Here is a 14,652-nt window from a genome sequence, read left to right as displayed (position 1 = left end):
TGTGGTTGGCATCCATCATTGCCATGTTTTTTTCTTTTTGTTATTGTTGTTATTTCTCTTCTATGACCGACTGACTAACTGTCGGAAAAACTGGTGAGACACTGCACTTGCACTTTCTATTTGCATTTATGGACTATGGAAAAACTTTCGTTTTTCTTTTGCATTCGAATGCAATGGCAACGGCAACATCGGCAGCAGCAGCAACAGTTGATGGTACAGCCAACCAACCAACCACCACATGCTTGGCCAAATTCGTTTGGAAATCTTTTCCCCCACCAGACCAAATGTAAGACAACAACAAGCTCAGGCATCATTTGGTAACTCATCACGTTATGGTGTTTGTTGCTGCAGTTTTCCATCGACGAAAAAACGACTCACTTTTTTCTTCAAACATGCAACATGGCCAAAAAGAAAATTACTTCGTTAGACAAACACCACCAACAACAGCAGCAATATCATAGAGGTGTGCAACCAGTACCTGTTTTGGCCCGGCTATAACATGTTTGGTTGGGTGGTTGTTGGCAATTATACATTATGTGTCGTCTAGATGCTGCTGCCAGTGCCACACACCCCTCCTTCGTATGGCGTGGTGGATATGTCTGCCTGGCTGGCTGACTGACTGACTGGAAGAAGAAGCTTGTTTCGGTATGATGTTTGATTCATGTTAGAGGCATGGGCTGTTATGGTCATTCTGCGTTGCTGTAGTTGTTGTTGCTATAACTGTCGGTTTGCTTTAATACGCATCACTTCATAATGAAAGTGAAGTGAATCGCTGACGTTTGCAACGCATTGTTGCGATTTGTGGTTAAATATCTGTGAAAATAAAACAATTTGCTCGCAGAAAACCAAAATCGACAAAAACAACAGCAACATTAAAACCATAAACGGATGATGATGACGAGGCGATTGGCAATATGTATATGTTTGTTTGTTTGTTTTTATGGCCAATATTCATGGACAAAAATAAAAGTGAAAAATAATTTTCCACTAGTGGATGATGTTGTCGCATCATTTCAGCTGCATCACCACCTCTCAATGGCGTTCACACCATGTACAACTGATGCGGCATCCTAAAAATGTTGCCATATTGCATCAGTTGATTGTTGCTTGTTGGATGGTTGGATGCTGCATTCACTTTCACAGTTGTTGGTTGATGGTCAACGTGACGCTTTTTTCTATCGCCCAGCTCATTTCACTTTCAATTTCAAGAAAAGTTGTGACAACACTGATGGCGGCATCTGTTTGCAGTAACTAAATGTGTAACATTTCCGATATGGAAATAATGGAATGTCATTTAATATTTATATCATAATCTGAGGGGGTTGTGAAGTCAAGGGCAAAAAATATATGGGAAGGTCGGGATTGACATTGGATTGGACAAAAGAAAGAATAAAATAGACCTGGAGGTCGTATTAAAACTAGGTTGTACAAATTTTAGATCCAGAAAAATTTCCCCGGCGCCATCTGACTTTTCTATTGGATTTTTTTTTGTGTACGGCCGTGTATTGTATTGTTTACAGTGACAAATTATCAAATCAAAATAACAGGTAACAAATCATGGATCTATGCCTATGACCCGGATACAAAACACCAATCGACCGAGAGGACTTTTAAAGTAAATCCAAATACAAATTCCAAATTCTTGGAAGAAGCTCTTCGAAGTAAAGAGACTGCTTCTTCGAGAAGATATAGTGGCAACGCATAAGGTCAATTCTGATTTAATGTTGATCAAATCGGCTATTCAATTCGCATCAAATTAAATTTAAAAGTTTATAAAAGAGGACAGAAGCGTCCCAACTTCGGACTTGATCTAGGCTTGGTAAGGATAATGGGTTGTGCAAAGTTTGGTTCAAATAGGAAATTCCGTTCGCCTGATATTGGATTTATAAATATATTTAAAATTTAGACCCTTTGTGGAGGAGGTACCAGAAGGAAACGCATTTGGTCCAAAGAAACATGGAGTCTAAAACCAATGTTTCGATGAGGCATATTTATATATCCTAATTGTCCATATGGCTGAGGGTATACAAATTCGACCCTTAAGACATCGACCCAAATCAGCACTATTCTAACCTGCCAAAACGTGGATTCGATGGGCCCTCCGCCTTACAGCCCTGATATCATTTTATTCCCGCATAATAAGGATTTTCATCGCCTGAATTTGACATACCATGTTTGGGAAAATGTTTCAATCGAAGTCGAGGACAAGTTCGACAAATTGTTTGAACACATGAATACTTTGCTGGAGATTATCAATTTTCGATGACAAATATTCGCATTTCCATTATAAAGCCAGAAATATAATTTAGCACTCGTATATAAATATACTTGTATTATATAGATTATATACTATAGATATAATAGGCATGTTGAGTTCCATGTACAGATAATAGTTTAAATAAAAAGAGATTCATCTTGTTGATTCTGACATACAATTTACCTCACAAAATTATGTTTTTAAATTATTAATAATAAAATATAAGCTCTTGGTCAGTTTGTTTTGCCACAACTTCATGTTTTCAAAAAACGGAAGTATTTTCTTCAACATTCCTTGGTAGGAAAAAAACCGTACCTCTTACAATAAAATAGCACACCTAAATTCTTATCAACACAATTTTTTGACGATTTATGCAATTTGCTACCTTAACCAAATTGACATTCAGCCGTTTATGCATAACAGACAAAAAACAACAACAGCAACAAGGCAATGGTCAAATAGCCCTTGAAAAAAAAAAGAAATTTTATCCACTTTTACAATAGTGTCTACATTGTTTACATTCGACTGCACTTTTCCCATTGTCTGTCTGTCTGTCTTTCATGGCTGCTATTTTGTTTTTCACATCAAGTCTAGGTAATATACTTGCCGCCAAAGGGGGCAGTGCCATGAAGTGGAGACGAAGTAAACAAATTTATTTTGCAAAAGATTGCATTTTTTTTTCTTGGTTAAAGTTTTTGCTGAGTTCGACGTCGTTGAGGTCTTTACATGGTGGAAGTTAATAATTAGCCATCTACGAGTGTGTGTAACACGTGTGTTTGTGTGTGTGTGTTGCAATGCAATTGCATACAAATGATATCTTTAACACCGGTGGCAGTGACAGTGAGTGGTGGCAAAGTAAGTGTCGCATACACACACTCACATTGAAAAACAACTAAAGAAGAAGAAGAAGACGGCAAATATAAAAATTTACAAACAAAAAAGATTTGTTTTACGAAATTCAGCGAGATTCAATGTCATTGCTACGAAAAATTGCGCGCTTTACCATTGACATTGATTGTTCGGTTCGCTTTGGTTAGGTTGGCTGATTTCGCAGCTTTTTCAGTTACCACCACCGACCACACAAAAATCAAAACAAACTGCAGTTTTTGTTGTTGCTGTTTTTTTGTTTACTTGGAGAAATGTTATTGTTTCGTTGTTTTGCATAAAAAATTATTAAAGCCGAAAAAAAGAAGTAACCTTTCGGAAGAACATTGAGTAGTTTCGCTTTGGGTCTATCTTTATATGTTATTTCAGGTAACATCGATTCTTATATAATGTCTAAAACTTCTGGAGAAAATTGTCAACATTTGTTGAGTCATCGCTTTCACTTACAATTTTTTTGTATTTTTTCAGTTTTTATATTTTTAATAAATAACCCTGTAATTTTATGGATTTTTTTTATCATTTTTGAAAGAAATTGTATATAAATTATAATTATTATATAATTTTTAAAATTGTTTTTTTTAAAACTTGTTTTTTAATCAGGCATATATTATCCTGAAACTAATATGGTTTTGCTAATCAACGCGTATATAATCTTGAGATATATTTGTAAATAATAATAAAAAATAATTCTGAAAAAAATTTAAAGAATCGCGCTTAAACCAATTATAAAAACTAGGGTAATGAAAAAAATAATACTTAGTTGTTTTCATTACCTAAGTATTATTTTTTAATTACCATAGTTTGATTGAAAATAGTTAATTGAAAATTCTGAAAAATAATTTACAAAAATTTTAAATAAACCTAAAAATATTTTAATAAAAAATACTTATTTTTAATCCGAGCCAATCATTGAACTATTGTATAACAAAACAAGACACACATTGTCCTCTTAACTTAAAAAAACGACATTAATTGAAACATTTGCATGTCTTAGTAGTTACCACCCAACATGGATTCAAAATTGCTGATCTGACCCAGATTTGATCCACAATCGATCAACATATCAGGTTACTGTTATTTTAGATTATGTCATGTTTTAATTGAAGTTGCAGTAACCCAAATATTTCCGCCAAAAAATAAGTTCCTGTATTTTGTATGTATTTGTTGTTGTTGATTCTCCACAATTGATTTTTATTCAGCAACTCAGCAAAAACAGCAACAGCTAAAATTCATTGCATTTTTAATTAAGCGATAATTGGCATATTATGCATTAATATTGGGTGAATACATACAAAAAGAAGCCTGGTTTATTTTTTAAATAAATTAAAACGCAATTCCCCGCAATTCACATTGCAAAAAAAACAATTCTCCCAAAAAATTCATTAAATTCATATTTAAATGCAATTCACAAACAATAATAACAACAATATATAACAAAAGTTGAAATAGTAACATCTTTTGGACAGCCAGCCAGCCACCAATCATCCAACCATTCCCAATGATGGCAACAGCAGGCTTCACATTATAGCGCCACTAACACCAACACCATATCCTCCCGAAATATTGAATTTATATATTTTTTAGATTTCATTTCGCTTCTTTTTTTTCTGGTTTGTATCTCAGCTCTCAGCTTTTACTGCGCGTTGTGTTTTATTTTTCTTGCTGTTGTTGTTTTGGGGACAATTGTTACGAATTTTAAGCCGGGTGAGATGTGGAGACGGCGCGTGTTAAATCGTTTTCAGGTCATTCACTGTGTTGAATGTTGTGTCTCGTTTCATGATTCACTTAATTTGTTAATATGTATAACGACAGCAAAGACGACGACGGCGGTGGCGGCGGCGACGACGATACACTGTTCTATATACAATTTGTTGTATTCGGGAGTCTAGAAATCGGCTACAGACCAAACCAAAATTCATATAACAGAATGTGAAGAATAAAAATTGCAACAAAAACAACAGGATTTTATATATTGTACATAAATATGTATATATATATATATACATTTCTCCCTTCAATCTCATAGCCACCGTTGCAAACCAAACAAAAAACCGACAACCTTCAAACGGTTGTCGGCTGCTGCAATACCCCACCAGTATTAAAGCTCCATGTCGTGATAAAAAGTAGGAAATATTGGAACGGGTAGAAAAGGTGTCGTCTGTTCATCGACACCAATTTTGGCTGAATCGTCGAAAAGAAAAGAAAAAAGTACCGCACATTGGATGAAAGGTAGTTATGAGTTACAATTTTTAATATTTGTCGATATATCACCAGAAAGATATTCTTTCTATAAAAAAAACCCTTGCAAAGGCACATATTTCTATTTAGGTCCCCTGAAAATAACTGACAACCTATATGATATCTTCATAGGAGTCAATTTTTTATAGAATACCCTAAAAGTATCCGACATATAAGCCTACCTTCAAAAACATCGATATTATCTCGAGAAGAACCATCTATCTACAGAAGTTCTTTAATAGGTCTATTCGTTGAATAAATAAATCCTAGAATGCTCTTATATTCCAGGGGCATCCTTAGAATATTCTTCTATCATTATAATACCCCTTCCAGAGTATTCTATCGACAGAATAAATTTAGAATGAGTTTCTATGTCATAGAAAAAATTTTAGTAAGTTCTACGCGGGTATTCTCTCGATAGAATACCTTATTAGGATCTTATGAATATACAGAGGATACCTTTGGAAAGGTCTTCAACAGATGACTTCTAGACACATTTTATACCTGTACAAGACGTCTAGTCTCTATATAAAAGACCTCGAGTCTTCTATATAGAAATCATCCAAAAGGGTACTGTCGCCATAGAAGACTTCTAGAAGCTTCCTTGGCCTAAAATATACTTCAAGAAAGAACTTCTATATGACCAAGAAGACCAACAGAAGGGTGATCTTTCTCTAGAAGTATATACTAAAGAACGATGAATAACTCCCTTTTAAGAGGGTATTATATCCTTAGAAGACCTCTGAAAGAGTATTCTCCATATGGGCGACTACTAGAAACGTCTTTTGTCTATGGAATACTTCTGGAAAGGATTTCTATCAGGAGAAGACCAACATTCTTTATCTATAAGTGTCTGCAGAAGATCGCTAGAAGAGTCCTATATTTATAAAATAGCACTAGAAAAGTCTTCGATCTGTAAAAGAACTCTGAAACGGTCTTTGACTTATAACAAATATAATAATAGGGTCTTTTATCTATAAATTAATATACTATTTATAATAACTCTATCTATAGAAAATCTGCAACGAAGATTTTGTTACAGAAGACCTCTTGAAGAATCTTTCAGAAGAAGACCTTTAGACCCCCATACAGAAGTCTATTTTATCAATATACGGCCTTCTATTTATGGAAGGCGTCTAAATTAAATATATTTATAAAATTTCTTTAGAAGTCCTTGCAGGAGGTCTTTAAAAGAGTTACTTAGAGAAAGACCTGTATGCAAAGGTAAAAACCCCTCTAGGTAGGTCTTTTTTGAAGAACACCTGGAAAATGCTTTTTATTATATAGTAGACCTCCTTAAGGTCCCTCTATCAAACCTCTAATTTCAAGGATTCATCCCCAAATGGGAATAATGCCAATTCACCCAATGTTTTCATTTAAACAAAGAACAACAATACTGAGCACCAGCAACAACAATAACAGTAAACGCCCTAGGCCAAAAGAGGACACTGACAGTTCGGTCCGTCGCTTATATACATTCTACACAGTCGTCAATCTTATATTTTATGTTGTCTAAAAAAGGCAAAGAAGCCACGTCCATCCACATACATAAGTATGTATGTATATTTAACTACCAAACCATCTTCTTCGTAGTTCGTCTAGTTTTTAAATGGGTTTCTTTGCCTTTGAATAGGTTCACTTGTACTTTTGCTCTTCTTCGTCTTCATCTTCCAAATATCATATTGCAGGTGGCCGGAAAAAGGTAAAGGATATCCAAAATGTACAAAAAGAAGTAAATGCAGGCGGTAGAGGTGGGGGGTCCACTACACCACTACTGCATTCGGTTGTGGTAACGATTATGTGGGTCTGTCGTGTCTATTTGTCTGAGACGTAAATGGCACCACCGACCATTTTCATTTCGACGACTAGCTGTTTGCCTTTTGTGTGCAGAGTTATAATTCTATTTGTAATGTCCTTGTTGTTGTTGCTTCTGCTGCTTCTTGTTTCTGACCCCCAAATCACTCATGCCGTTGTGTGGCTGGAAAAAGGAAGTCTCTTCGCTACGTGGTAGATGATGTACAAATAAACCTCCAACATTCCCACAACAGATGCTTGCATTACTTTTAAAAAGATTTCCTAGAGATCCCTCCTTACTTGTTATTATTGTGTTTTTTTTTTTTCTTTATTCTACATGCCTTTCCACACTGCCCAATAATAACAGACGCCTGCCACAGCAGTAACTGCGACAGCAGACATTTTTTTGTCTTTGAAAACGAACAGCAAATACACTCGTACAAGACTCACACAATAACCAAGGTGGTCAGTGTATGGGTGAAGCTTCTCTATCAACAATACACACGTACACACAAACACATTCACCCAACCATCCATCCTCACGATCCATAAGCTCCATCCTTAACATCTATAGGGGGGCTGTAAGCAGGGAGATGTTTGCACTGCCATCCATCCATCCAGTCAGTCAGTCATCCAGCCAGTCAGTTGTGTGTAATCCAAACGGAAAGTGAAAATGTGTGGCTATATACGAAAGCAACAACAGCAAAATTACGACTGTCGGTCGGCCTTCTTCCCCCTCATTTTCAATGCTGTTGCCGACAGCGACGATGATGATGTTGATGTTGGCTGTTGCCGCCACAAACCCTCACCTAGCCCTCTTTAACAGCAACACATCCTCAACAGACATCAAAATGTTACACAAACACAGGCAGACAAAGAGAGGCGCGCACACACACACAACAACCAGACACTCAATCAACCACAGTTACAACATTTGTATTTACATTTATTCTCATAACCTTTGCAAAAATTAATAAAAAAGAAAACAGCAAATGTACATAGAGGAGAGAGATTCTCTTCTGTTTTCCCATTACGTTTTTTTTTCGCGGAAAATAAAACCAGCTGTTGTTTGGCCTCTCATCCGTTTGTTGTTTGCAAATTGGATTCTGTTACTGATTGTTTTGTCTGCTGTTTGGACTGACCTATGTAAATATGAGAAATAGCGAACCACATACCGATACATGCTTAACATTTGCAGTGTTCCATTTTGGTAGTACTTATCCTATTTTTATGGCCTCCTTTTCCGATTAGCTTTCAAAATGCCAAATGATCTTTCTAATAGTTTATGATGGGAAAATGTGAAATATATTTAATATATATTTGGTCAGCAATTCAAAGGGACTTTGAGAATTGCCTGATGAGTATTGGTCTAAAATCGAAACTGGTAATAGAACCTTAAAGCATACATTTCATCTCCAAAAGAGGAATTTTCAACAATAAATACTGGAATGATTATGGGTCTTCAGCAGTATCTATAAATACAATGATCTTATGATCATGTTTTTCTGAAAAAAATAAATATGTGTAGAGGATGAACATTACTGTGGAAAGCTATTGAAGAGTTTCTATTTAAAGAGTAGATTTACATGGAAAAGCTCTAGAAATGTCTTCCACCTATAGAAGATCTCCGAAAGGGTATTATATTTATAAAAGATATCTAGAAGTATTTTCTGCTATAAATATACATCGAAAAAACTGTGAATGAAAATCGCCTTGAAAGAGAAACTACAGTCACTTCCCCTTCAAGAGACAGAAGATTTGTATGTCCTCAAATATATCTAGCCAGTCTAGATTAATATGAATATACCTCTAGATCTTAAATAGATTTCTATGATGGAAATAACGACTTCAACACATGTTCTAATATTTTTCGAACTCTGATAGATGGCCTTCAAAATAGCTAAGATGGTGATTTTGGGTCTCTATCGAATGCCTTAACACTTACCTTGCCCTTAAACCTTTTATGCCTGCCAATAGAACCCACGGTACGATTTTTTTGTCTTCAGAATTGCCATTTATATATAGAGCATACATTAGGCAATCTGGAGACGATTTTTTCCATTTTCATATATATCAATTTGCACATTTTTGACAATGGTTAATCTTTGGCCTAGGAAAGGTATAATCAATTTTATTAATTTGAACTTACGTTGTAACGTTGGACAAAAAACAAACCGTAGATAGTATCCTGAAAAAAAAAATAATTAGATATCTCATTCCACATTTGATTTGCGGCGATTTAAGTACGATCTATTTTAATAGGTTAAAGCAGAAAAAATCAGCTTTACGATTTCAAGCAAATCATTAGTTTCTTGCAAATACCTCCATATTGTAACCTTATCCATGATTCAAAATTACAAAAAAAAAGTTTCAAAGTTGGAAATGTGAACTTTCTCTTTCCAGAATCCTTTATGACTTTGCTCTAATTACCATTAATAAAATGGGGATCTCAACTTCCTATTTCTGAAGGTGGATTTTCACACTTGTAATGGATCATGGGTCTTTTTATGGGCACTTATGGATCTGTACAAACATTTTTGGCTGATCTATCGGATATTTGTTTGCTAGTTATTTCTAATAGTCATGGATCTGTAGTCGAAAGACTTTAAACAGTTAGTCGGTTCTACAAACCTAATACCAATGAATCCTATTGAAGGCTTCTGACAAGCTATGTACATTATATGCATTTTTTAAATGCATATTTATGGAACCGAAGTTCGGTTAAACTTGGGTCAAATTATATTATTTTAAAGTGTTTCTTGCGTAAATTTAGTTTTTTATTTATTCAAAATTTCTTTCAGCGTCAAAAAATGTATAATTTTCAACTTCTCGAAATATGTTTTTCATCTTTGTTAACAGACGTCAGTCAGTCAGTCATAACAACAATAATAAAAATATTCCATTTGAATGAAAAAACGCCAATAAAATATTTCCTTAAACTAAAAATAGACAATTCAGTCATATCCCTAAAACCGGCTGACTTCTTCTGCTGGACTTCTAAAAATTCCAAAGCATTCAATGCCCAAACTAGGGTAACCAGACCATATTACAACAAAACCACACACGCATACAGGCAACACACATGCGCCCAAAAGTGTAACATAATTGAAAAATGAAAATTGAAATGAAAAGAAAAGAAAGAAAGGAGACGGAAAGGAAATACAAAAAGAATTAAAGAGTGGTACAGTGGGTCTGGGTCGTCGTTGTCGTCGCCGTCGTCTTCATTGTCCATGACGACAATGATGGCGGTTTTGGTGTCGCTTCTGTGTGTCATTTTCATTGAAAGCAAATACAACGGATGGTTGATGGATTTTCCTGTGTATTAACTGTGTGTGTTTATGTGGAATAAGCCGATCTCCCTGCTGCCACCCTCTCTCAAATCAAATGAAATACAATAACAATTTCATTTAATTTGGTTTGGTTTTCTGTTTGTTGTTTTGTTTTGCTATTAGCGCGCACACACACAGACACATGGCACGAATGCAAAATGCGCATGAGAGGCAAAACCAAACGGAACCGAATACTCACACACACATACACATCTACACTCGTAGATAAAGCCCCACACACTGCACTCTGTGCACTTTTGGATTACAAGTGAGAGTGAAAACAAACTGTTATTGTGGCTCCCCAATGTGATGGGGAGTAAAATAAAACAAAATAGAGAGCGAGCGAGAGAACTGTTATGTTAATAGTGGTGAGTGTGAGATAGCATTTGGTTGGGTTGCATAAAACTGAGTATTTGTTGATATTGATGTTACTCTTTCGTGTTGGAGCACCTCCACTTGCAATCGTTGTTTGTTGTTGTTTGGCTATATGAGAGTGCGTCGTATATTAAAGTATACGATTGTGTGTGTGTTTCTGTGTGCAATGGAGAGTTTAGCAAACAATCAACAATGTTTTGGAATCGTACACTCGTTCGTTGCTTGATTGCAAAATGTTTTTCTACCGTTTAACGTTGTGTGTTGTGTTTGCAGCCAAACAGTCGTCATCGTTTTTCTTCCCCATGCACACACATTGGTCCGTACATATAGCGGTGGCGGTAATTCAACGGTGTATTAATAAGATTCCCCAAAAACTGTCTTCGTAGTTAGTTTATTTTTGACTCTTTGTAATTTCTTACAACTGGAGAAAAATTCATTAGAATTTGTAAAGTTGTAATGTTGTTGCAGTAAATGTTAACAATTCTCGGTTATGAAAACGAGCAACAGTCAAAATAACCATTGCAAATACCAGACTATTGGTTAACAGTCTGTGAAGCAGTCAACAGTCACCAGTCTTTATCCAGCAAACAAACCAAAGCCCTCATCATCAACATCATCACATTGCCACCATCATCCAGCCAGCCTGCCTGCCATACATCCATCTAAGCTAACAATCAGCAACAAACAAGTAAGCAGTCTGTCAACCAGGCAGCCAGCCAACCAGTCATCCAGTCAGTGAGCCAGCCAGCCATTCAATTGTGGGACTGCTCCAACAAAACAGCAGCAACAGCAACATCGGCAGCAGCAACAACAACTATGGCAGCGCATGCTTATATGTGTACACAACGAAGACGACGATGACAACAACGACAACGAATAACAACATCAGCGGCAGCAGCAGCCACCAGCAACGACGAAAACTGAAATGAAATAAAAAACAACAAAAAATTATATCGAGTCGCAGCCACTTCAGCCGTAATCAACTTATTTCAGAAACTACAAATTTCAGTTTCGCTGATACCGTAAGAGATAAACGACGTTTGTGTTCGAACGTTCGAAAGCGAAAACCAACCAGCCAGCCAGCCAACCAAACAAACATTTCAAAACAATTTCAAACACACATTCTTTGGATTCAAAACTGTGAACTAAGACAAATAAAATTGAAAATTATTATTTGAAAAAAAAAATGAATTGAAAAACAAAATTCTGTAAAGAAAATTGAAATTGTAATTTTACTGCGGATACGGATACAACAAAAGCAACGTTCGGAATTATTGCAAATCGTGTGTTAAATGCGAGAATTGTTGTGAATTTTTTCCATGTGTAATATTTTATATGATGCTGTTTGTCATCGTTGTCGTCAGTCAGTCAGTGTTCTGTTCTTTAGTCAGTCACGGTCGTTTTTGTTCTAAATAAAACGAAAAAAAAAAACAAATGCAACAACAGCATCAATAGCTGGTGGCACACAACTAAAAAAATTAAGCAATGCAAAAATTATGGACTGGATTTTAATTGGGACAGGAAGCCAACAACAACAAATAACCACAACAAAATTAAGTGTTTTGAATATTAAAAATTAATTTATTTAAGAGAAAAGTGTATCAAATTGTTTGTGTCATTCCGAAAACAAAAAGGAAAATAAAATATTGAAAAAGTGACAAAAAAACTAAACTCGTCCGTTAAATCTAACAACAAATGTACAAAAAATTACCTCAAAAAAATCCATTAATTCTAAACAAAATTTTATTAAAGAGAAAATAAATATTTAAATTAAAAAAGAAATAAAATCTGGTCTCAGGTACAAAAGTTCTACAAAACATTGCCTAAAAAAGAAATCAACTAATTAAAGAAAATTATTATTGAAAATTGGTGTTAGCAAAACCAAAATGTTTTCGTTGGAAAAATAACTTCTACCCACAGTACAATCCTTTGAATATTTATTTAATTAACTAAATAAAATACTGTACAAAACAAACAGCAACATGATTATGGTGCAACATTTGGTGGCAGCAAATGCCCATACATTTGCCAATGCAGCCAATGCCGCCACAGCCTCGCCTTCACCCTCGCCACCTGCCACAAATGGCCATTTGCATAGCCCGCTGGCATCGCCCACAGCTTCCACGGCATCCACATCACAGCAGACAATAGCCAGCTCACCCCTATCATCACCGGCAGCCGGTGATATGGTGGCGGCAGTCTCAAAACTAAGCTGTAGCCTGGATTCGAATCACAGCCACAGCAACTCGTCCAACAGCTGTCTGATGTCATCGCCGCACAGGAATACAAATGAGGTCAAAGAAAATTGGTCCCAAGCCGCAGCGGCAACTCATATGCGTACAACGCCTTTAGATGCAAGCAACATAAATCCCAAAACGCCAAGTGCCATATGTGCAGCAGCCGAACGGCATGACGATGAAGAGGAGCCCGAGGAAGAACACATGACCTACAACCACAACAAGCACAAAGCTTCTTCACAGAGTCCCCAGCACACGCCAGCCACTTCACCGGCACTGTCGCATCACTCCTCCACCACAACCTGCTCATCATCACAAGTTCAAAAGCATGCGGACGAAAAGTCCCGAAATGAGGATAACCACGAAACGAATCCCATTTCGACATGTGAAAAGTTCGCCGTCCTCTACAACCATTTACGGCAACAAACACAACAACACACACGTCCAGATTCAATGGACACCGAATCCATTCCACAGCCCATACGGCGATCGGTTATCACCAGTCGCGAGGAAGAGGACTCTTTGTCCGAAGAGCGATCAGCATCGGCAGCCTCTGTGGAACATAATGTGAACAACAAGGATTCCGATGATCAACGACACTATGATCCTCATTCACATCCTAATCACCCGCCAACGCATCATCACCACCATCACCATTTGACACATGGTCATCCTCCCTCGGATCATTATCACACCGATGAAGAGGACGAGGAAGAGGATTTCGATGATGAAGCCCCCTTGGATTTATCGCTGCCAACAAAACTTGCCAGAAATCGTTCCCATACCTATTCCGGTTCCGATTCTGATGATTCGGGATCGGGTTTGAATGATGGGGAACGAGGAGTTGGAGGTTTGGCACGTCGCCTAAAGCCGGAGGAACGTAAAGCTGCTTACAAAAAGTCACTAATGAAAAGATATTGTAAGTTGACAAGACATATTTTTTTAATAATTTGATTTTAACCCATTGCGAAATGGGGTGATATTTAATCAAAATATATTTTATTGTTTACAAATTTAAAATTTTGAAAAAGGGTAATTTTAAAATCTATTGATTTTACATACAAGCATTCTTCAAAATCCTTTAAAATAATGAAATTTTGATTTGATTGATATTGTATATAAATCACAAACATTGAAAAATAGAGTGAACCCTTTCTCTCTGCAATGAATGGGATATTGAAAATGTTTATTAAAATGCGTATAATTAATATAAATACGAGTATAACAGGTTAATCATACGCAATTCATCTCTTAACGTTTGATTGAATTACTCTATAATTCTTCGTACATGAGGTTGTATTTTGACGTTTAAGAATTTATTATTATATTAATCATACGTATCCAGAGAATCATTTTAATTACAAATTATTAAATGAAAATTAAAGTTCATTAAAATCATCATCGTAAGTTTAAAATTTAGTAAAGCGATCAAATAATTTTAAATTATTATTATTCATACGCCACATTGCAAGAATAGAACAGAATTAGGAATTTACACATTGCATTTTAATTGGAATTTTTGTTTAAAATGTATCAT

At 35.9% G+C, this 14,652-nt stretch overlaps 1 protein-coding gene across 1 annotated transcript in view; it reads left to right on the top strand.

Moving 5' to 3' along the window:
• The first annotated feature begins 12,851 nt into the window (after positions 1-12,851).
• The window catches only part of LOC133335350 (ecdysone-induced protein 74EF), a 29,171-nt gene continuing 27,370 nt past the window's right edge, over positions 12,852-14,652 (top strand). The window contains exon 1 of the mRNA XM_061543633.1: positions 12,852-14,034. Within this exon, the coding sequence (XP_061399617.1) occupies positions 12,861-14,034 (1,174 nt within the window). The 5' untranslated portion in view covers positions 12,852-12,860. The remainder of the gene's footprint in view (positions 14,035-14,652) is intronic.

This window comes from Musca vetustissima, unplaced genomic scaffold (genome assembly GCF_032173495.1).
Source record: "Musca vetustissima isolate MV318-11 ecotype Yass unplaced genomic scaffold, APGP_CSIRO_Mvet_v1 utg7685, whole genome shotgun sequence".
Lineage (NCBI taxonomy): Eukaryota > Metazoa > Arthropoda > Insecta > Diptera > Muscidae > Musca > Musca vetustissima.
This window is presented reverse-complemented; position numbering and strand designations above follow the sequence as displayed.